We start from the raw sequence: 25618 nt of genomic DNA on the forward strand, positions 1-25618 counted from the left end.
CCATCATACATGTTACCAGGCACCAACTAAATTGAAATAAAATGTTAAGCATAAACATCCAAAACACATAGCAAATAAGATCAAAACATAAGCACATTAAATTATTAATTATCCATAATATAGTAGGTAAAAAAGCTAATAAATGTGATCAATTAAAAGTGGTACATGGTGCAGTTACTAAATTTAGTATAGAATTAATATTACACAAAAATCCAGCATAATTAATGATTTATTAGAAAATTGTTTTAAACTATTTGATTAAAATCATAAAAATAACAAGTAAACAAATATATTAATACATTTACTCTTTTAAAATAATAATCACATTAACATTAAATTTAAATTCTTAACCCAATACCTAAGTAGGCAAATATTAAGGAAAAACAGGTTATAAGAAGAATAAAGCACTCAATTATTAACTAATAATTCATAAAAACAAACATAGTTTTTCTCCATTAATAAGAATGTATAATAGATATTCAGTAGTATAGTTGAGAAAGGTCTTCATTTTTTTTATGGTTAATGATGAGTGCATAAGTACTATAAATTATTATTAACATTATACTTATAATATAATTAAATTTAACAAGTTTTAAAACTATAATCTTAATATTTATTAATTTATTAAACAAATTCCCAAAATCCAATTCATAGTACTGCCCATATGTTTATTTTGATAAACCAAATATAATTTAGTTTTTTTTTTTTAATTAAAATTGTTAGTAAAAATAAAAATTATATTATGCTTTTCACCAATTGATTTATTTAGTAAACAGCCACCATATTTGTTTAAAAATAAATTGAAAATCCATAGTTAAAACCTTACCTCCTCTTCGTCTTTTGTTAATGTTACGTTTATATCTGGTGATGTTGGCCGACAAGGTAGAATAACATTACCAAATTCATCCTGAGATAATAAAACTAAATTTTCTGGAATCGCTAATAAATGTGAATCATCTAAACATAATAAATATCAATAACAATTATTTAAAAAAATTTAAAATCTTTTCATTTTATTATTTATTATAAACAAAAAGTTATACTAAAATTAAAATATCTTTTAAATATGACATTAATAATGTTTAAATTTGAAATATTCCTATACATGTAAATGATTTAAAGTAGTGCCTAAATATAGGAACAAATTTTACACAACTAAAATGGTATACCAAAATATTTTATGGCCTTAAAAAAATAAATACTTAAAAAACAACATATAAATCTATAAATGTATTTTTAATTTTGTTTACTTACGTTGAATAAATATATATATTTTTGCTGAATTTTGTTCATCTACTACCAGGTCTTCGGACAATGGTTGACAAAAGTAATATCCAGTATCTAAATAACTAGCTCTACTTAGTGATAGCAGAGATATATAACTATCATTAACTAGTCCTTGCGATATGTTGATTGAAGAATTCTACTCAAAATGCATAACATAAAACAATTAATTTAAATTTTGAATAATTATAGAATGAAATAGATGTTATTTTCAATGCAATATTTTAATAAGTATTGGTTCAATTATCAATGAAATCAATCAACATCAAATCAAATTATTATTAAAATAAACAGAATTCTATTAACATTCATAATTGAATTTTGAGAAAAACAATTAAAATAATCATATCTTCATTAAATTACTTAACAATCAAAACCATTATCAAAATTAACTATTATTATTCATTAATTCATACTTTTTCTATTTGTAAACTTGGATCATATTGATCTTGTTTCCATTTTACAGGTACATCTCCTGTACATTTAAGTGTGAGATCAGCCCCTGATGTCAGGGTAAGTTCAGGAACATCTGGCCATATTTGTATATCTGAATAAAATAACAATCAATAATATTAAATGTATTCATAAAATGCAATGTTTAGAAAGAGTGTGTTAAAAACACACGATTATGTTCATATTAATTATAAATCTAAATTAAATACAAAGTGGATTCTTCAAGAATTATTATGTTTATTCAAAATTTTATCTATAATATGGTGTTAGTGATATCTTCAAATTCATATAATTAAACAATTTAATGCAGGACCAGGCGTAAATAATACTTGACTGGTATTTATTTATTTATATCCGGGCACTCGGTACTCTAATATAATATGTCCGGGCGCCCGGTGCTCTAGACACGGCGTTTATTTTATGCATGTCAGGCACGGCACTAGAATTTTTTTCCAGGGGAGGCAGAGTGGGGCAAATATTTTTTTTACGTGGGCTAAAATTTTTCAACAAATACTGAGGTTATTTTAATGAAATATAAATATTTTCGTATCATATAACATAATATAGCTATTTTCTATATAGTACATACGTTTTATATTGTATGCTCTAAGAGTCTAAACAGATAATATATACAAACTTTTGAATAGTTAAAAATGTTTTAAGAATAATGTCAAATATTTTTTTTTGTACCTTATGTAGTAAAATGTCTAATCACAGAACCTTCAACAACTATATTCATAATGATGACATGATACACAAAAATGATAAGTTCTAAATGACTTTAATATTACATACCTTTGTGAATGAATAATTATGTTTCTTTTACTTACCTACATTTCATAAATATAAATTAAAGTAATTGTGTTTAGTAATGAACAATTTGTTTCAATCATCTTTAATGCAATGATTTGGGATACGTTTATTTGTTCATTTTCATCTAGTAATTAGTACTCAATAAAGGTAATAAAAAATAATAAAAGATTTTTTCTTATTTTACAAATTTCAAAACACATTTTATTGAAATTGTAGTAAATTTTTCCTTATTAGACAAATAATAAATTTAATTTATTCCTCAATTTTTTTAGTTGTGACAAATATATTATATAAGCTAAATATTGATATTTTACACAATATCTATCGTACATATTTTTTAGTGGGGGGGCTGGCGAAGGGGCTGATCTGTTTTCTGGGGGGGCTAGAGCCCCACCTTGCCCCCCCTTGGCGCCGTGCCTGATGCATGTTAAGACTTGGATATTGAAATACAAAGATTATGATTTTCATTATTAATTATATTTTTATAATTGATTGTTATCATCAAACAGGTAGTTATATATAACTTATATGGATTGGTAACTATAAAAAAAGGCAATTTTAAAATTAACAGTTTTAATTTCAAACCACAACTATTTTTTAATTTGAAACTATCATTTTCATTTAATCTGTGTTTTTATAGATAGTTCCTGAATCTTATTATTATAAAATTGTACATATTTATACAGGTTTGTAATAAAAATTAGTTTATAACATACCTATTGTTTACATACAGATAATTTCTACAATCTACAAGTATGTAAATATTATACTTGATGAATTATTGAAAAACGTTTAACTAAAACTCCAAATTAATCAACTAAGTTTTAGTTTTAAGTTTTATTAAATAAAAATTCAACCGATTTTAGAGACCTTTTTTTTTAGATGTTCATAGTTTATCATCTTCAAATTATACCTAATCATATATTTTATACTATACAGATATCTAACTTAAAAATTATAAGCTATTAAATTCACAAAAATAAATTATACATTTTACTAAATGTTATGTATTATATTTAAAAATAAAATCCATTGTTCTCTGTATTCACTCGATTCATTATTGTGTTTCCTTGGAAACAAAATATTCTGCGTCTTTTAAACATTCATCTAATGTATAAATACTATATAGTAGAATAGTATAGATACTATAATATAGATAGTAAATATTTAAAATATTATCTTTAAAAGTTAAATTATTTTCCTCACTTTCTACGCATGTATTAGGTAGAGTTTCAATTTTATCAAAATGACAAAATGAAGAAAAAATATTTTCTGGTGTATTACCCAACTAAACACTCCATTGAATATCAATCTCGTCTATCTAAATAGTGTAATTAAAAAGTTAATTAATTTTTTAACCGAACATTTGATAGGTACGTTGTTAAAATCGATCTCCGAACCAACTATATGGAACCACTGCTATAATAATTATTATATTATAAAATCCTCAAAATTGTATTAATAGTTGTACATCTAAAATAAATTCATTAACAATAATATGTTAACCAATTTATGCATGGTCATCGAAATCGCGCATGGTAAAATTATAATCTAAAGTCTATACAATATAATATTAAATTTCAATGTTTTTCAACATAGATAAGATAAATTACATATGTTCTCTACATGAATAATATTTTAAATTTTAACAAAAAAACAAATCAACCTCCGCCTGACTTTCATAGATAATTTGTTTAGATTTATAATATACTCTTAAAAAAAAGAAACAAATAAACTGTCACATATTTTTTAAATATTTTAAACAAAAATATCATCGGTTATGGGTATTATAATATTAATATTTTTTTCATTTTTTCTGGAAATAAATATGATAATATTATCTATATCCGGCATAATATTTCTGATGATTGTTTTTTTTCTAAATTCTATCATTGATATAAATATTACTAATAATAGTACTAAATTATGAATTATAATCAATGCTATTATACATTAAAAGCTTGTATACATTTCAGTAGCGGCCGCGGCATGAAAACCTATTTTATGAAACAAACGCTTCATGTAAAAGTTGGTGTGGGTGTTACAATAATTCAATAAAATAACGTTTTTCGAAATATTTTTGGTACATAATTTTAAGTCATTATAAAATATATAAAACAACATTTATGAAAAAATATTATACTTTTTATTGTTATATTTTTTTTTATTTCTTCATGAAATTGCGGTTTAATTGTAAACACTTTCAAAGTTTCATCCAACGTGATTTTTTTGGTTTTATGTTTAAACCGACAAATAATATATATTATTTCATTATAAGAGATAAGTCTTCTAAAAACATTGTAAAAGTCGATAACAATGATAAAAATTATTATCTTATAACTATTTATCGCGATATTCATCCTACAAAGGGTTATGAAAGGGATCAGTTAGAAACCATAAAGGAAAACCAAAATTTACCCCATGTTTACATAAAAATATGTGCTAAAATATTGGTAGTTTCAAAACAACAAAATATACATTAAAAAATGAAAAATGCCCATACATTGAATAATATTTAAAAAAAATTTTAAGTACCAAAGTATGCAAAAATAGGCGATAAAAATATTGATATTATATTATACATTTTATATACCTCCATCATTATGAAACATATTTTATTTTTACATAACATATAACAAGGGGGAAAGCTATTTTTGGACAATATTGTATAAGAAAGGCACAAATGAAAAAACCTATTGACTTATTAAATGTAATATTTAATGTATACACCTCATAACAAAACATTTTTGAAAATCATTAATTTATTTTAAATTTTAAATCAATAGGTAATATTAGTTATTACCTCGTGGGTTATTATACTCAATAATTAACTTATTTAAGTACTTAATGGCTATTACCTAATTCAGTGGCGTAGCGAGGGTATTAAAAAGATGTAAGCAGTAAAATTTTTTTTTCAAAAGTGATTAGAATATAAGTACTAGGTATACCTAAATACCTAATTGTAAATTAATCGGCTTACAACATAACGATTATTTTTTATTGTTTCGTTATGTTTTTCAAATTTCAATACTTATTTTTAAGCTTCACTAAGACATGTTTCGATTCTAACATTACCAATTTTTTTTAAAGTGATTAAACATTAAATAGGTATGTGAACGATTTATTTCATGACGATGTTTCAAATTATGATAATTATTTAAATCATCAAAACCAAATTTTGACCAAACGTTTGATTCACGTGAAAATAAAATACAAGGCCAACAGTAAAGTTTTTGAAATTTTTCACAACCAGATAACCATTTATTTGAATCGTAATAGGACGAATTAAAATATCGAAAAGTTTTTATATTTTTTTATTTTAAATTTTGAAGTTTTGGAGTAGGTCTTCCCTTATTTATAATATTTTGTTTTTCAGAAAATGAGTAAGTTCCAAAAGATTTTTGTAACAATTGTTCAATAATACATTTACAATACCTAATTATTATCATTTAAATTTAAATTTGAGGTACTTGCCAATGAATCCATGTTATAAATTCGAGAAAATAAAGAAATTGAAGAATTTATAATACTTCAAAAGTATATTAGGCGAATCACAGTGACAGTGTACGTAAATACGACTAGTCTACAACGCGTCGGACTACGTGCTGGTCGCTCCTTGTTTCTAGCGTAAGCAAAATCAAATGTGCTTACAAACGCAAGTTAAATACGTGACCCCTTCTATGGCTTTATGGCATTATAGGCTATTCGAAAACAACAGTTGAGCGTAAGCAATTTCAGAATGTTACACTGCATATCGTATTATGATTATGCAGTTAACATAATACAGAATGGATTAAAAATATACCTACAATCGATGATTTTCCCAAAATAGTTGGTAATCAGGTAATTACTAATTATTAGACAGCGTACAACACGAATAAAACAATAACAAAAACCACTACCAGCTATAAGCCTATAACTTAAATATTTTATAAATAAAAATAAAATTTTAAAAATCATTCATTATGTAGGTACCTATTAGTCAATAGTCATGAATCATGATTGATCAAATTTATTTTCCTTTGATTAAAAGTGTAAGCAGTGCTTACATGCACGCTACGCCCCTGACCTAATTATTTCTTGTGAATCATATCAATAAGAATATCTTATGTAGTTATGGGGATCTTATAATTATACTTTCAAATGTTGAGGGGGGACTAACGTTACTAAAAATTAAAGAACGTTCCCGCGAGTTCTTCATCCAAAGTCTATATCTAACCAAACTTTTTTAAGAAACCTACTAGGTATGAACCTATAATTTGATTTTTTCATACACCATTGTTCATAAAAAGTTTGTGTTAATAGTATGTAAAATCAAATTTTCTCCTAAGAAAAATGATTTTAAATATATATAATGCCTGCTAAGTTAAAAATAAATTGCAAATCATTTCCCGAAAAAAAAAGTGCATTTACATTTTAGTTTTAAACATTTCATTAAAAAAACAATTAAAAACAATTTATAATAAATAATATCACTATTCATATTCTTTCAGTTTAATATTTTATTTAAATTATAATTATTATATCACATGAAATCGCGTGAATGTGTGGATAACACACAATAATTTATTATTAAATAATCGCTTTTGACTTAAACATTTTCAGAACGTGGAGATTATTCGCGCGAAATAAAATACATTTAAATTCGATGTTTAATCAATGTGTGTGTGTGCGTAAGCCATTTAATAAACTATTAAAATTAACATGCAACATAAATTCACAATACATTTTTTTTTAAGCGTCCCCCCAAACTTTGAAAACTTAAATTAGAGAGGACGCATAATCATACCGTAAGTAAGTAGGGATATTCCGTCCCTCCTCACTTTAACCACTGTTTAACCGAGCATATACATTTTCATCAAAGATAGTATAAAAAAAATCTAATATCAAATACTTATAAATGACTTAAAATTAGTAGGTACCTATTATAAATATTTTGAATATTTCATCGAATATATATAATGATAATTTAAGTAACAATTAAATGTTTCAAGCTTAAATAAATAATTCTTGTCGAATTACAACAAAAAACTTAAAATTGTTTGACGAAATTGTTATTTTAAGCGTAAATATAAAATTTCGTCAACATTTAAACTTCTGACATCGCTTCAAACGTTCACGAAAAATATATATGGAATTGCACTGAGCTTTTTAGTTTTTTTAATTGTTCTAATCAAAACTCATATGTTATATTGTAAGAAATTTTCTAATCGTCGGCACTTTTAACTACAAAATAATTTTCGATCATATAATTTTATCAATGTATTTTTTTTTTTCCTGAAATTAAGAAAATTATTTTCTAGTGGGATTTTTAAATTTGAGACACCCTTGTTTAATTTTCCTACCAGAAAAAGTAATTAAGTTTAATTTTGAAACATTTTTTCTGTTCTTAAGACCAAATGTGATATCGGTGATAACCGAAAAAACCCACACACGCATTATTGTAAAATCACTAAAATCTATAGATACATTCATACATTCATCGTTCCACTCGAAATTTAATATGTACCTAGTTGTTATTCGAAAAAGTAAAAAACTTAAACGATACAAGATTGCAAAAATTTAATTTAATTTTTTACAAAAACATAGTTTATAATGACTTCAAACTGTGTAAAAAATGTAGTTTGATAAAACCTTAATATTTCTCAAACCTATTTAGTGTTTACCTTTAAAATAACATTCTGTACAATTATTACACATTTAGTATTGTAGTTTATAGAAACACAATATTACCTATCATTTTCGGTAGAAAAATATCAGTTTCTAATTTTTAAAAATTAACTAAAAGAAATAGGTATAATTTAGATTTTGTTTTATTAATTGGAAAATTCTAATACCTTAAAGGCAGATGCAGTCAATTGCAAGTAGCAGATGAGAATTAAATATATAGATATTCTTAAAAGAATGAATTAATCTATTCTAAGACCATTTCTATATGATGCATATTGATTGGTTCGATTTTCAGTATTTAGTGAAAATCAAAAAAAATGAATACAAGTTAGGTATTTACCTAACTTGTATTCATTTTTATACTTAGGTAATTGATTTGTTTAAGTTTATTCTAATATTACTATTTACTAATACTAATATATTATAGACAAAGCTATATTCTGATAATCTGATTATAATTCATTTATTTTTAAAAAAGACATAAATACTTTTATTAAAAAAAAAAAACAAACATTAAAGTAAGAAGCAATATAATTAATTGGGTCATTATTAATAATAGTTATTTTTATGTAATACACTCATTTCTGTACCCAAAAATCATTAAAAAAAACATCTGTTTTCTTAATTCTAGTAATCTAGTATAACTATAATGAAAAACATTAAAATCCAAAAAACAAGGTTACATGTATAATATGTATATAATAATATATTGTTTATACAACATCCCTATAAATGTTATTCTTAGTTTTAATATCCTAGAAAAATAATATATTTTATAATATTATGTAAAATCTTATGACTTTTATGGTATCAACCTATGTATCAACTGATATTTTTGTTATAAAGGAGTTTTTAAAATATTACAAAAATTAATATTGTACGAGTATAGTGACTTATTGTAAGTAATTTGTTTTTTTATATTTGTTTAGTATTATTTTTATCAATAAATTACTGTATACATTAATTATGTGATTTGAGAAAACAATTGGTAATATTTAACTAAAAAATTTAATCAGAGAAATTTCAAATTTATTACCACTACATTAAATTCAAAATTTATATTATAATACAGTTTAAAAAAATATATTCCTGAAGTATAACTATTAGTCAGTGTACACCATGTAATGTATAGATTGGTTATATAAGGTACCTATTTAAAAATTCCTTTTTCTTGGAACTAAAGATATTAGAGAAAGTATAATTATTAAGAAGTACCTATTTACACAGAAAACATAATAATTACAAAATGGGTAAGTACCTACCTAGCAAAAATCATTTAATTTAAGTAAAAACTAATAACTGACATTTTTAATATTAATCATATGACATATGGGCAGCATAATAATTTTTGCATAACCAGCCCAAATTCTTCAAATTTTTAACGGCCCATTGGATTTTGCCCAGTAGCCCTCCAGCTCAATCCAGGCCTGCATATGGGTCATATTAATCATGAAAGTTGCACCTCCCATGTAATCGTTATCAAGTTAAAGAAATATTTTTATTTACAATTATAGGTATATAGATTATAAATGTATTTACACATAATATTATAATAGTAAGGCATTTACTATTAACAATTTAATTTCAATAGTTTTACAACGTTAAATAATGTGCCAACTAAACTGACATTTTAAGAAAAACAAATAAAATTTTTTATACATTTTAATAGATTCTAATTTTAAAATACTCTTCGGCATCTCGTAGTAAATAAATATATGTAAAAATGACAATTCATGCCATGCATATCTATTGGCTATTACACATAGGTACCTATAATTTGTAAAACATTTTTTTTTATTTAGGCAAGTTAGTTACATAACATAATATTTATATATTCTAGTTATATTTTCGATTTTAAAATACGATCATAGTTTTTAAATACCTAGTAAATAATATTTTTAATAGGAATGGAATCGATCATTGCTTAGTTAAAAAATAACTTATGGAATAGTTGTTCGAGTTGTCCAAGGCTATATATTATAACTTTGAGTCACATCGAAAAATGTACTATTATTAAATCGTAGCCTCGAAAATAGTGTATGTTATACTTCAGATTTCTGACGTTTTTACGACGTTCCACCCTTTGTATAGTTGATGCCCTGCCCAAAACCATCATAAAACAAAAATACGTATTTCAAACTATAGGACATTTAAAAATGTATGTATCCAAAAACTAAACACAATTCAAGCCACACCTCGCAGAAAACAAACAATATTAAATAGGCTATATATTAATACATATTATTACATATTACATAGGGCCGATGATAAAATTCTGACTCACCCGCTGCAGAGACAGTGCCCAACATAGCAGCGGCGGCGACACATAATAATCCGCGGGCGAAGTGACTAATAAATATCATTTTTCCTAATCGACGTTCAAGTTTTTGTGTTCATCACTGTTTCACTCCTTTTTCTGACGAGTAACTTATCTAAAATGACAGTGTAAATCGACGACAATGACTACTGTCGTTCGTCAGCCGGAAGTCGACAAAAACCAGTAGACCCTGCAACAGTAGACATGTCGCACTCAATTTGGTCATAAAACCGTCGGACGACCAAACGGACAAGACGGGCGACGACGTCTGACGACGACGACGAGAACGGTACCACGGCAGTCGGCAGCACACTAACGACTAACACGTCGACTGGCCAAGGACTTTGACGCAGTGACTGATAAACATTGGAATTTCAGCGCCACTTCTGCCGGCTTACCAACCTAATGGAATTACCAGTGAACAACAAGTGTGTGTTGTGATCGGCTAACAAATAACCCATGTGGCACCGTGACAACCGTCGTCCGTCACCAACAGCGAGGGGGCAATGGCATGGCAATTTAATATCTTAATTCTACGCGTCCTATGTTGCTTAATTAATAATTATTGTCTTATTGTTATTATTATTACTATTTATCGTATTAAGTCCATTATATCTTCGACACACGAATTAATAACAATTATCTCCGCAATAGTTGGGAGTATTGAAAGTATGTACTATGTAGACATGTGGTAGACAATTCTTCAATATCATAAGTAGTACCCACTAATTAAAATACTTAAAATTTAATTCGTGGTGGTACCTTGGGCAGTCGACTTAGCAGACATGGACAGTTTAAATAAATTTATATTATCAATACTATTTTTTTTTTAATTCCAACGTTCTCATAATTCATTAAAATCATGGATGATATTTGGTGGGAAGTTCCCTTCCCATCACAATGAATAATATGTGGTTCATAAATATTGTTTTTGCAAAAATTTAAACATCAGTTTTTAAAACTGTCACCACACTTAGAGATTTTTGAACACAAGTATCTACTATACATGTAATATTGATAGTGACACTAACAAAAATTAATAACTCTATTATGATAATAAAATAGATTTTTTTTCTTTATAATTACAAAATATTTCACATTATAATATATATAAACTATAATAATGTATACATTGTATACATTTTATTTTGTACAATGTTTTTTAATACAATTACTTTTATGGGTGAAATTATAAAATACAACTTATCTACTAAACATGTAAATAATACATTTTCAATTGACTAGACACAACTTCTAGACAACCTTTGCTTTTAGTTGTTTTAATATAAAAATACAATTTTGGTGAAAAATATTGATACTTGATATACATAGTATAGAAATCATAAGTTAATATAACAGATAAAATCTAGAAGTCTTACACGTTGTCTTGCTCTAGGAACACACCAAATTGTTGGATTTATTTTATCATCAGTCTTGCAATGCTTTGTTGTAATAAAAATCCAATTACGTTTCAAACTGTTTGTATATAGCAGTTACATATGTCATTACTAAGTTCCAGTCTGGACGTTCTTGGGATATCATATCGTTGATGTTCTAAAATAAATGTATGCAATCTTATTGTTTAGTTAGAAAATTTTTTGGATTTAATTTGTTAAGTTTCATTTATAATGCACCTTATCAGAATATTTTTTCATTTAGAAGAACATTTTAATGATTTAGGAATAACTAATTTTGAAAAATTTATTTATAATTTGAAATGTTTAAATATAATAATTTAAAACTAAATACTAATTCTAATTTTAAAGATTTAAAAAACAATGCAATTGGTCACAATAATTTAATAAGTAATTATATTCATATGAATTCTGTATGAAATGGAGCTTAATTTTTAACTCAAGAATACTTAAATACAGACAATAATGACACATTTTTGTGCTTTTAATAATATTTAATAACAATGTGCCTAATATTAAGAATTATGATTTAAAAAATATATTTTCTTGTTTTTATGTGAATATTTAAATAATACATTTTAACAGTAGAATTTTGATTATATTCTTGAAATAAAAAGTATACATTTTTTTAAAGATTAAAAACCTTTAAAAAGACAGATAAAATAATTACTAATACTATTGATTTTAAAATATACATATGTATATTAAAATCAATGCTAATACTTACCAATGTTGTTGGTATGCCAACTGATTCAGCAGCTTCAAATGCAACAGTAAAATTGCGCCTCGTATCTGCTGTTGTTAATTCTGAGTATGGAATTTGATCAGGTAAATAAGTATGTAATAAAGCACATAAGGCTAGTCCATCATTCCATGAACTACTAAAATTTGTTATATCTATGTTTGGATAGCCAATTGTTCTAGTTTGACACCATTTAAGTAGGGCATTACGTTTTGAACCACCATTTTTTACTAATGCTTGAAGAGGGTCACGGCGTTCAGCTAAATAAATCCATTAAAAAAAAAATTTAATGATTTTAGGTGTTATATGAAATGTAATCAATAATTTGAATAATAAAAAATAAAATTTCAATAATTTTATCTATGTAGTTACTAAAAAAATAAAAAATAAATTTTAAAAATATATTATTTCCTAATACAAAACACAAAAAGTTTATATAAACTAATGAAGATGTGTATAATTAATAATTTAATAATTCAAAATTACGTGTTTCGATTGTTCCTCCAAGGCGAGCAAATGTGTCTATATTACGTGATGAAGAAAGAATTGACCCATTCGAACGATAGTCATCATTTTGACACTTTTTGATTGGATCTATATACATAAATTATGAAAAAAATAAAATAAAACAAAAATAACAAATTTTATTTTATTACCAGTTTCTTCACAAGAAATTGTATTATTGTCTGTTGAGAGACAATTTTGTTCTCTAAGTGGAGCTTTAAATTCTCCATCTCTTGGTAACTTATTTAAATTTTCATTTTCATTTTGCCCTACTAATCCATTTAAACTTGATGTTGAATTGCTTCTGGTAAATTCAGCTTGAATTAAAATATAAGATTTTTAACATGATGATAATGTTAAATTAAATATTAATTATAATAAACAAAAAATACCAGTTTTTGCTTGTTTAGTAGCATTTTCAATACTTTCAATCAATGTTTTAACGGATAGCTGGCTATCTTGGCGGGAGAGTTTAGAATGACTACTACGACGACTTATCTCATGCCCAATAATAACTGGATTAAGAATGGAATTAGCACTACATGATAAAGCTCTAGGCTTATCCATATCTAGATAGTTGAAAATAATAATTAGAATATGTACTTTATCAATAAAAAAAAATTAGCACAGCTCTTAGAAACAAAAAAAAGTAAATAAAAGATAAAGTATAATTTAAATTATTTAGGTAAGAATATTATAAGTACAACAATATCAAAATGGACACTGAAGACAATTTTATCAGAAAAACATTAACAAAGTAAACATTTCTTAAACAAAAGATAAATATACCTAAATGATAAAATAAAATTACTTACGTTTTAATTTATCAAGTTGAGCTTCTAATGATTTTACTTTTTCACGTAGTCTTTTATTTTCTGTTATAATTTGTTCCATGTCTTTTTCTACAATTTCTTTATAATCATTAGCAACTCGAACAGTTGTTAATAAATCTTCTTTAAATTGATGCCATTCTTTTCTCTATATTTTTTAAAAAATTTAAAAAGTAAATCATGATTAAATAGTTATACCAACAGAAACAAAGAATATATTAATTACTTCAGAATGCATTTCAGATTTTTCTTCTTCAAGAGCTTTGCGAACATTAGCTAAACACATTTGAGTTTCAGATAATACATCTGCTAGCTGCCTTTTTTCTTCTACATATTTCTGACATAAACTTTGTGCTTCTAATTCTGCTTCTTTAGCTGATTTTAATTCAGATGTTAACGACGTAACTTCTTCATGCCATTTGTCTCTTTGCCATTGTAGGTCTATAAGTGCTGATTTGGCATTGTTACTCGCTACAGTATATTGTTCATTTGAATTTGCCAATTGTTCTTTAAGCCGATCAATTTCACAAAATGCACGCTGCACACGTTCTTGCATAGATGCTAACTGACTTTCTAAGTTATCCTTTTCACGCCTTGCATGATTTAACAATTCATCTAATTCAGATTTGTCACCTAGTTTATCTCTTGCTGCTTCTAATTCTTCAATCTAATATATAAAATTAACTTAAAAAATAAAACTTCATTGCACATATCTATTACTATATTATACTAAGCTATAATAAATCTAGTTACATACCTTTGCTCTAGCATTGTCTAATAACATGAGATTTCGATTTATTTCAATATTTTTTGAAGATATCTCTTCCTTAGCAAAAGAAAGTTGTTCATCTAACTGTTTGACTTCAGCACTTTTACTATCAACAGTAGATTCCAAAAACCTAACCCTTTCTAAAAGTTGATTGGCTTTTTTTGTTTCATTATCTAATGTTCGCCTTGATTCATTTGCTTCAGAAATGAGACCTTCTTGTTTAGTTAACCAAGCCTCACGTTCTGCCTGCCCACTTTTAAGCAATTCCACTAATTTTTCCTCTCGTTCAGTAACAGATGACGGAGGATTAGAACCAGGTACAAGAAATAACCCTTGTAATGCATCAACTTTGGTACGAGCATCTTCTAATTTTTCTGTTTGTTGACATAATGACTCTAACAATACACCTTTCTCTTTACCCAAACGTTCATTATCATGTTGAAGATCATAGAGTTGTGACTGAAGGTCCGCTAATTCTTGCAATGTAGCTTGTAATTCTTCATTAGTACTAAAAAAATACATCAATAATTATAATAAAACTTGTAAAATACAACACATAATGAATATCTTAATGAATTTACTTACCTATAGTGGGTTTCTTCCATTTGTATAATTCTATCCTGTAAACATGCCAAAGACACCTCACTGACAGAACTAGAATTTTTATCCCAGTCATGTGTGTCTAATAACTCCTAATAACAAAAATAAGTAACTAAATTATTTGGTAATTATAATCACTTTATTGATATTAACCTGACTAGCTGAATTTGGAGGTGCTATAGAAGCAGGAGCTGAACTTGGATATCTTCGCCGATCATCTACTTTATTATTAGATACGGATGCACATGGCAAAACATTATGAGCACTTTCAATATGCATTGCTAGGTTTCTTTCAGCAACATCTCTTTGTTCCTATAAAAAATATATACAAATAAAAATGTTAACTGTTATCAGTCGTTCACATTTAATACCGTTAGATAAATTGCTTCTTAAAAATGCTTATGTAAATAATTAGTTTATATTGAGTTTAAATGATAATTTTTTTATCTGCAATTTTACAAAAACGATTAAGATAATATATTATCAACGGCATTAAAATATTCACTCATAACAGTAAAATTCATACACTTGAATACTTCCTGCTTGTTTACATTCTAAAGTTATAGTTTTTCACTTTTTTTAACATACATAAAACTGTAATAATACATTTTAGTATGTTTACCTTCAACAATCCAACTTCCAGACGCAGCTTTTCCAACTCTTCGATATATCCAGTCTCATTATTGGACTGCTCAATTGTGTTGGTCGTAGACAACCCGACAACTGTAGCGCCATGGCTGCCCATAGCTTCCCTCTGCAGTTCTTGCTGCTGCTGTTGATGTTGTTGTTTTTGGTGCTGCAGTTGGAGTTTTTCCGTTTCTTGAGGTAGTTTGTTGTTTGGCGGGAAAACAGCTGATTCCATTGTCACTGGGGGTTGCTGATAGGACCTCACCCCCTCGGAAGGGCTACCCTGGTTGTGGTTTCGGCGGAAAAGCGATATGAATTTCATCACGCGCATGTATTGTACACGTAAACGTCTTGAAAAAATAGATGTGCCAATAGATACCTACCTAATCAAATTACACAATAAAAATAAATAAATTCTTTACCGGTTTATAAACTGAAGCGCTTTGTAACGTTAATTTATGTTTTTTTTTCATCGGGCTTTCACAACAAATGTTAAATAGCACTTACAATAACACAAATTAAAAAACACAAACGAATCATAATTCAATCCATTATAAGACGCCCGACGAGCATGTAGAATTCCGATAGGAAACTAGTGTACGAAAAAAACAAAGATAATAAAATAACCGGTTAACAGGTGTTTAAGATTGAAAGTAGAATCAAGTCACAACACTGGACTGAAAACGGGGCACCTACTGATAACGACTAATACTAATTTTTCTCTTCATTCGTCTAATACCGTGGTTTAAATACTAAATACTAAATAGTTAATAGCAATGAGTAAACACACGCCATAGCTGATGAATAATAAATATTAGTTATTAGTTATTATTACTATGAGTTAATGAATCATTGTCTGTACTCTTAATACTCTATGTCTTTATGATAATATTATACCTACTGTAATTAAAATTAAGACCGTGCTGTGGACTCAGGACTGTGAGACTGTCTATGGTGAACACGGACTATTTTCGCTTAGACAGTTTGCATGGAATTTATTCAAACATGAATAACAGAATGACTTATAACAACCAAAATCAATAATGATTATTTATTAATTGATATATCGATATGGGTACCTACAAAGTACCTACGTATTGAGGTATTTTTAGATAAATAATATTCAAACATATTATATTTTATAACATCGAAAATTCGCAATTACAATAATTACAAAAAAACAATACATATTTTTATAATTTATATATTTAATAATTACATTTACAATACAGTAATACAATTATTAATTTAATAAATTTAATTAATTATTATTAATTTACTATAAATATTTTTATTACATAAAATTATTTTCGTACAGTCAATAAATCTTTAAAAAAAAAAGTTACGTCTTTTGTTACACATAAATTATTTAATTTTAATTAATAATAAAAATTAATTTTTTTTTTTATTAAAACGATAGGAAACTAGCAATTATTCTTAAAACTTCGTCTGTATTGAGATTTTCAACTAATTATTAACAAATAGGTAAGTACTATTGTTAGGTATTACTATATTTTTACATAGTACTTTTTTTTTACCTAATTTATAAAAGTGACGTACTGCCAATGTGAAATTCCGCCGGGGCACACATTTTTCCTACTCATAAATTCACCCTACCCTCTTTTACCATAATTATAACGATCATTACTAAAAACACAGACTTCTTTACTGTTCTATATAGAAATCTGTGACTAAAAATAAAATGTAGTTTATCAAATTCTCCAGACAGAAGGGCGAAGGCACATATCCAGTCGTGGGAGTGTCATGTTGTCTGGACACTATCTGGACCCCCTTTCTCTGAAATTTTGTTTGCCGACACATAAAATCATAAACCTTAATCCTCATAATTTAAATCGAAATAAAATACTTGGTTAATGGTTATTAAATACATGTTATTCAAAAATATTTCATTGTATTATAGGATAACAATAAATCATTGTAGGACGGTTGACTTTCAAATATTATTTTATCGCAGACTCGACATACGTCAACAACAATATTATGGCGATTGGTGTCTGGCGTGCATGTCGCAATGTCGCATGTGGTATTTGTACATGTTATCGGAATTCTCGTATTAGCTTGAAAAATATTTATCAACTGTCTTTCATAGCTTCATGCAATATTAATCATGCCTGAGTGTTAAGTGCGCAACAATACGACTTTCATTTTTGGCGATATAGTAGTTATTATAAATTATAATACTTATAGCCTATGGATATGCATAGTTGGGCTTGAATTCGTATTATGGTGCAAAAAATGGACAAATGTAGAAAATAACCCACTATAATGGATATTTTGGATGCATGTGATGCAAAGTTTTACCTAGATATTATACCCCCCATATACATTTTGTTTTTTTTTTTTAAATTTTGGCAACACTACCAGTTTCGACAAAAGCAGTTGAACTTTCAATTCAAAATAAAAGCGCTTAAAAACATTGCTTCGTAATAAAATTGAAAATGAGCATTTAACGGGATTTGACCTTCTGTTAGTAAATTAGGAAGTGTCTATCTCTACAGACGAAGTATTGGATAAAATGGCTCAAAAAAGCAGAAAATGAATCTGAAAATGAATATTATAGACATTTGTTGAAAATATTAAATAATATTATAGATTTTAATATTGTATTGTATGTAAAAATTTGTATTATAAAATATAATAGTCAGTTTATAAAAAAAAAATAAAAGATTTTATGTATCAATCATGTATGCATATTTACTAAAATGTATTTTGATTCCTTCCCACTAAGTAAAAAAATAGAGTACCTAACCTACGTGCCTGTCAGACAGTCTAAAAACACTGATTTTTAAGTAACTATCGCCACCCAGAAAAAAATATAAAAATATAAAATACGCCACTGCAGCGACTAGCGAGCGTAGCATACAATATAATCGATAAATAAAACGATTATAAAATCTAATGACTAATATAATTAATATTTTGTTGCTATAATATGAAATATTAAATCGAGCTACATGAACAAAAATACCACATCGGCATTCGATACATCAATTACATTATTATAAAACCAAAATATCAATCTTGCTTAGCTAAAATGATGAATATTTTAAAGAAAACTTAAAAAGGATGGTCAAGTGAGTAACGCTCTACTGTACAGTAGGTATCGAGTGGATTTTACACCTTATACTCTATGTAGGTCACTATAATAAAGGGTGTGTTAAATTTGAATGCAATGATGGGTATCATTGTACGCCATAGGATAAACTAAAGGGCATATTGAAAGTTATTTGTAGCAATTTATACAAATTTTAATACGGTACTCACTGCTATTACTAAATACTCTACTTAAAGGTTATTGTTAATGTTCCAGGTTTCATCAATGATTCTCAATAAGTGATTGTGAACAGCACGGGACATTTTTTTCAGGTTGATCAATTTGAGGATTTTTTGTTAAAAAAAAATTCTACATTCTATAACGAATAAAATATGATTCTTAATTAATAATTTCAAACATCATTAAATTATGACAAGTCTGGTAAGCCCCTCTCCCTTCTAACCACAATACATAATCGTACCTAAGAATATATTATACTATACTAGAATTATTGTCATCTCAATTCTCAGCTGTTTTATATAGGTATATTTTAATACAAAATTATTTTAGATTTTTTAAAAAATTGATTAGTACCGCCACTAGGGTATTTTGGTTGGTTAAACCCATAGATAATATATTATCTATGGTTAAACCACCTACAATGGTTAAGCCGAGATAAATTATTGTTGTTGAGGTTATTAACTGTTATCACTTTATCAATTTAATATTTTACCGATTGACAAAATACAACATGTGTATTGTGTAATTTTTGAATTCGTAGGCTATAGTATAATACTATAAGAATTATATTAATAAATTCTAGATTTAAATTATTTAATACAAAATACAATTAGTTTAAGTTGAAATGGAATATGAATTCAAAGACAGAACAAAAGTGAAACGGCATCGAAAACCAATTAATAGGACGACCAAACGCACTATAACTTTTGATGAAAAATCTAGGAAGTAAGTATTATTTTGATAATTTCAATTATTAAGTAGATGGTTTTTATTACATAATTAAAAACAACGCAATTATTATAAAACATGTACAGATCATGTTTGTTATGTATTTCCAACACATTCCTAAATAAAATAATATTGTACACTATAAGTTGGCCAATTTAATCTCGGTGTTAATGCAATTATATATTATTAGTTTATATTAAGTTACTTCTAAATTTATAAATTATACCTAAAATAAATTGTATATTATCTAATGTGTTTATGTGAATATCTGTATAATTTTGAAAAGTTGTTATAAATTATTAACTATGATTTATAAGACGTTCACCAAGTTACATAAACAGTCATTCAAATTTTAATGAATCAGTAGTTAGATAATAGTCCCTTAAATATGATATAACAATTTACAATTGGTTAACACATTTTTCATGTTATTCGGCAATTCACTGATAGAATTAAATTAAAATAATTTGTTTATCTTATAATCAGAATTTCTTCTTTCATAATGTATTAATAAGTAATAGGTAATTGATTATAAAATCTAAATTTCATTAATTTCCTTTCATTTGTTTTTGTGTTTTGATGACTAATTATATGATGAGTGCTATCATTAGTAGCTTCATAAAAAAAAAAAAATACTCTATTATTTGTATAAGTTTCCGTAGTTAATTTAAACTTAAACTTAAATATTGATATTTCTAGAGACTTTTTGACTGGTTTTCATAAAAGAAAGCTTGCACGAAAAAAAAAAGCCAAAGATGATTTTGAAAAGAAGCTTAAAGAAGAAAAGAAAAGAATCAAAGCAGAGGTTAAATATTGTACCTGTTAATTTTAGATATTAAATCCTTTTTTTTATTAATATAATTTTTTAATGTTATAGGCAAGAGAAACATTTTTAAAATTGACCAATTCTCATCCGTTTATCCCAGAACCTCTTGATATGGTTACAAAAGAATACAGTTTAGAAAATCATACAGTACAAATTTGTGATCTTTCAACAGATGAGATCGCAAAGAGTAACAATTGGATTGGATCAAATCAGGTAATAAACTAGGTACTAATGTTGTCTAATGATTTATGTAGTAAGAATAATTATACTTACCAAATGTACTAACTGTACATTTAATCGCATTAAAAAGTATTAATAGATTTATGTATGAAATATTTTTAGCTAATTAAAATTAATGACCCTATTAATGACTTATATACTTCTTTATCGGGTTTAACATAAACTCCAAATACTATTTAAACTAATCAGATATTCATGATTTGCTAATTTAATATAAACATTTATATTCTGCTTTAAAACTAAAATAAATAATAATAATACTAGATAGTTGCAGTCAAAAATATTACTACTAACCATTGCAGTTGTTTCCTTACTTTCTTAATTATTTTCTTTATTTATAAAAAGTTAAGCATTATTTCTTGCACACAAGTAAAAGTAATATTATCCCTAACCCAAACAAAATGTTATGCTTAAATTATTAATGTATTATTAAAATCTATTGTACTTTAGTCTTTAAGATTACTGGAGGTCATTTTTTGTGACTGTAATTATAACTAAAATCGAAAATTGAAATTTATATTTAACTTAAATTATTGTGACTACAATCCAGTAAGTGACTTACAAGTACAATTTTGGCTTATAAGTTAAAACATAATATGATAATATATTTAATATATAGGCAAGTAAAGACTAAACATTTCATAAGAGGGCTTCATAAATTATGTTTATTTTTTAATATTAATGCTTCATATAATCATAATTCACTTAAAAATAAAATATTGTAAAAAACCAACAAGCAATCACAGATAATGTTCTTACCTTTAAGTTTAAAAGGCAGTGTCTCTTCCATCATTCATTCTTCATTGTTAATCTATAATAGAAGGTAAACCAGTCTTTAAAAATAAAATAATAATTTTAATTATAGATAACCAACTCTTTGTATAGTCTTTCTATGATTTGGTTAAGATTTCTTTTTTCTGGAATATTAAAAAGTTCTGTGTGGTTGACATTTTCGTGATCGTGTTTATATCTATTTTATAGTATGTATTAACTGCTATTGCTCCAATTGGACTTATTTTATTTTGAATTATTGGAAAAACAGTTTCTACTTCACACTTTTCAAACAAAAAAACTATTTTTCTAACAATACTTTTGAAGACTTCTAAAATTGAATTTATATATTTTTAGTAAAATTTAATCACTATGAATTATAAATGACTAAAAAATTACTTGACTAAATATTTATTTGTAAGCCATGTATTGGACCATTATATCATCATTGTAAAATTCTACTTATTTTTATATTCTTTTTATATAAATATTTATTCTTTTGCATATTTTTATATATTTTTTTCTTTTTTTTTAGGTAATTTATGAGGACGATAAAGAAAGTGAAGATGAAGAGGAAATTGATAAAACAAATGAAGATGTTGCCGAAAGTGTACCCGGCATGAGTTTCAGTTCAATAAAAGAAATAAAAAAAGCAATAAAAAAACAAGCATCTCAGACTGTACAAAACAGTAAAATATTTAAAATGAAAAACAAAATTGAACGAATTAAAGATAAAAAGAAAGCTAAAAGGAAGAAATTATTAGAAACAAAAAGACAAAAATGGTTAAAAAAAAAAGGAAAAAAGAAGTAAATTAATAGTGGTTACATTATTGATATCAATGAATTTAAAAATAAATAAAAGATATATATTATAATGTAGGACGTATATTGTGTTTTTTTAAATTCATCATACTTCTAAAATTAATATAGCATTAGCTGTAAATAACTTATTTGTGTTGTTAATGTCTAGTTATTTAAATAAATAATTTCATAAAATGTAAGTATAATACCTCTGCGTTTAAGTGTTTTAAATGCTTAATAATTATATCCATCTTGACAAAAAACTCAATTTGTCTAACCATATTAAAATAAAAACGTAAATCTTTAAATTTACATCTTCATTCTCTTAGAAATCTATTACGCTCTAAACTTTCACTAAGAAATCAAAATTCCAATATATAAGCAAGTTATATTTGGGGAGCAGCTAAAGAGTCAAATATTAATACACTCCAATCCTTCCAGTCTATAAACTTATGCATCATCACAGGTGCTCTTTGGTTCGTCAGCAATAATAAAAATTCCCAACTCTTTCTGAATTAGCCTCTCAATCTTACAAAAAACTTCATACAGCCACAATTAACCATCGAAATCCACTCATCTCCAACTCCGTTCTTTAACTAACCCAATCAATCCACTAAGTCGATTAAAATGACGTTGGCCTAGAGATCTATTAAACATTTAATTAAACTAATAGATTGATGAATAATGAAATTTGAAGTGGTGTCACCGGACTCCCCCTTCTCTCAAGTCTACATGTCTTTTGTTATCTTTTAACCCTTCATAATTTGTCATTGTATAATAATATATACAGATTGTAAATATTCATTTAATAAATAAAATAAAAAAAACAAGTATAATACCCGTGTGTTTGAGTGTTTTAAATGTTTAATAATTACCATGTATTACCTGTGATACTTAAATAGTAAATACTAGCGTTACAATTCTATGCAAAATAAATTAGGAAATTAGTAAATCATGTTAACAGTTAACAGGATCGAAAATACCTGATTGGTGATTATTAATAATTTTTTATCTTATGAATCTTGATAGTAATATGACGCATAGCATAATTAAATTATTAAGTCAGTATTTATTCATGAAATGGACGAGCCGTGCTTATATCAATAATCATATTATTAAATGAAAAAGAGGCTGTAGTTGGTACATCAACTTAATTTATTCAAATTAGTCCCCTGGATGTGGGGACGTACTATTGTACATATGGTGGTACACACTAGTAGTAGTACCTACTATCTTTGTAAATAATTTAACTGTTAAAAAAGTTTTAAAATTAAATTAATAAGTGTTTAGTAATCTTATAGTTAAAACTTTGATACCCAACTATTGCTTATAATTTTCGTGCATCGGGCATCCAGAATTTATGTTGATGGAGCCAGTATTATAAAGGATTTAGTTTTGGATTTCTAGAATAACGTAAAAATTAAAATTAAAAAATTGAGTTTTTAGACAAAAATTCATAAAATACATAAGAATTTGGTTAGTTGAACAATTTTGAATGATGTGGTAGGGTTGCTTATATAAAACCTTCAAAACTGTATGCCAAAGTAATAAAATGCATAATGCGTTCACTATTGGAGGCATATTGTATGATAAATAAAGTGTATCATAGAGACAAAGAAATAGAAAAATCAAACAATAATTTATACTAAAATGTACAACTTGTTAAGATAAACCTTTTTTTATTGATGATGGAAAGGTCAGATAGCCTGGCTAGTGGCGTGCCTAGGATTTTGAAATATGGGGGGGGGGATCAAAGGAAATTCGGTTTAACACTATAGTAAACCTTAGCGGACTTAGACTAATGACCAAAAATGAATAGGTTTTATAATATACGATATACAAATATAGTAAGCTACTATCAGCTATATATTTTATTGATAATTTTATAAAATTAAACTCATTAACAATTACCTCATAAAAAAACAAAAATAAATAATCACTAGAGTTGTATAATGATTAAAAATATAGTCAAATTTTATTTATTTATTAATATAATTATAATTTAAACAGGATGAAACCCAATAACAATTTTTTATAGTTATTACAGTAATAGGACTTAAATCTATTTATGTAGAATGAAATGACAATAAAATAAACACAAAAGCACTTAAAACAAAAATTAAATTATAAATCAAGATAATTATAATAATGTCTAAAATAATAATAATAATAATAATAATAATAAAACATTTTATATTATAAAAAATATATTCTTCATTCTGTTAAATGTATGTATCTATACTTTTTTTTACTTTAATAATGTTTTTAGAAAAATACAGTTCAAAATAGAATAATATAGTTCTATCACCTTAAAACATTAATCATAATTTACCAATAAATCAAAAGTTATCCTCTTAACATTCTTAAATAAATCATGATTTCTATTAAGACTTAGCTTCTTACTCTAAACATTGAAATTGTATAATATTAAATATTTAAAAATGTAGCTTAATTTTTTTTATTAGACTATTAGTACTGAAAAATTTTTCCCAAAATATCGCATTTAAAGCACACCGTGGAAGACCTGATCATACCTTGATGAATTTACCCCAAGTACGAAAACCATATGGCTCATTTCAGCAGTTTTAATAGCACACAGAAAACCAATTTATCCAAATACGCAGACCAGAAAGGTAATTTTTTTTAATTAATTATGAAGTATATTCATAGGCGAATAGGCCTACCGGGAAACCGGGCATTTCCCGGTAGGCCCCCCTTTCGTATTTCGGCAATGGGGCCCTTTAATATTATGCAATTACAATAGAAATTTAAAATTTGAAATAAATAATAAATATATACCTAATATAATCTTATATGATATAAGAACTATTTCAAACTTGAAATATTATTTTAAGATTTTACACGCTAACTCGAGTTTTATGTAAATTTATATATTTTTTGGTACAAATGAAATTCCTGATGATATAGTAGT

At 26.0% G+C, this 25618-nt stretch overlaps 2 protein-coding genes across 3 annotated transcripts; one reads left to right on the forward strand and one right to left on the reverse strand.

Annotated features, from left to right (window-relative positions):
- Window positions 1–11585: 11585 nt before the first annotated feature.
- LOC114131526 (cytospin-A) lies at window positions 11586–16659 on the reverse strand. Of its 2 annotated transcripts, XM_027996771.2 has the most exons (12): window positions 16447–16659; window positions 16020–16374; window positions 15551–15709; window positions 15383–15489; window positions 14786–15305; window positions 14255–14695; window positions 14014–14176; window positions 13591–13767; window positions 13351–13515; window positions 13181–13288; window positions 12680–12954; window positions 11586–12091 (listed from the first exon to the last, which is right to left on the reverse strand). In XM_027996771.2, the coding sequence occupies exons 2-12, from the start codon at window positions 16353–16355 to the stop codon at window positions 12002–12004; spliced, it is 2541 nt and encodes an 846-aa protein (XP_027852572.2). In that variant the 5' UTR covers window positions 16356–16374; window positions 16447–16659; the 3' UTR covers window positions 11586–12001. The 2 variants fall into 2 exon arrangements, with proteins under 2 accessions (XP_027852572.2, XP_050053028.1); XM_050197071.1 differs by having other exon boundaries at window positions 16020–16659.
- A 3147-nt stretch (window positions 16660–19806) lies between these two features.
- LOC114131533 (nucleolar protein 12) lies at window positions 19807–23524 on the forward strand. The gene is made up of 4 exons (XM_027996780.2): window positions 19807–20045; window positions 20748–20853; window positions 20926–21087; window positions 22421–23524. The coding sequence occupies exons 1-4, from the start codon at window positions 19945–19947 to the stop codon at window positions 22694–22696; spliced, it is 645 nt and encodes a 214-aa protein (XP_027852581.2). The 5' UTR covers window positions 19807–19944; the 3' UTR covers window positions 22697–23524.
- Window positions 23525–25618: the final 2094 nt, after the last annotated feature.

This window comes from Aphis gossypii, chromosome 1 (genome assembly GCF_020184175.1).
Source record: "Aphis gossypii isolate Hap1 chromosome 1, ASM2018417v2, whole genome shotgun sequence".
In the NCBI taxonomy this organism is placed as follows: domain Eukaryota; kingdom Metazoa; phylum Arthropoda; class Insecta; order Hemiptera; family Aphididae; genus Aphis; species Aphis gossypii.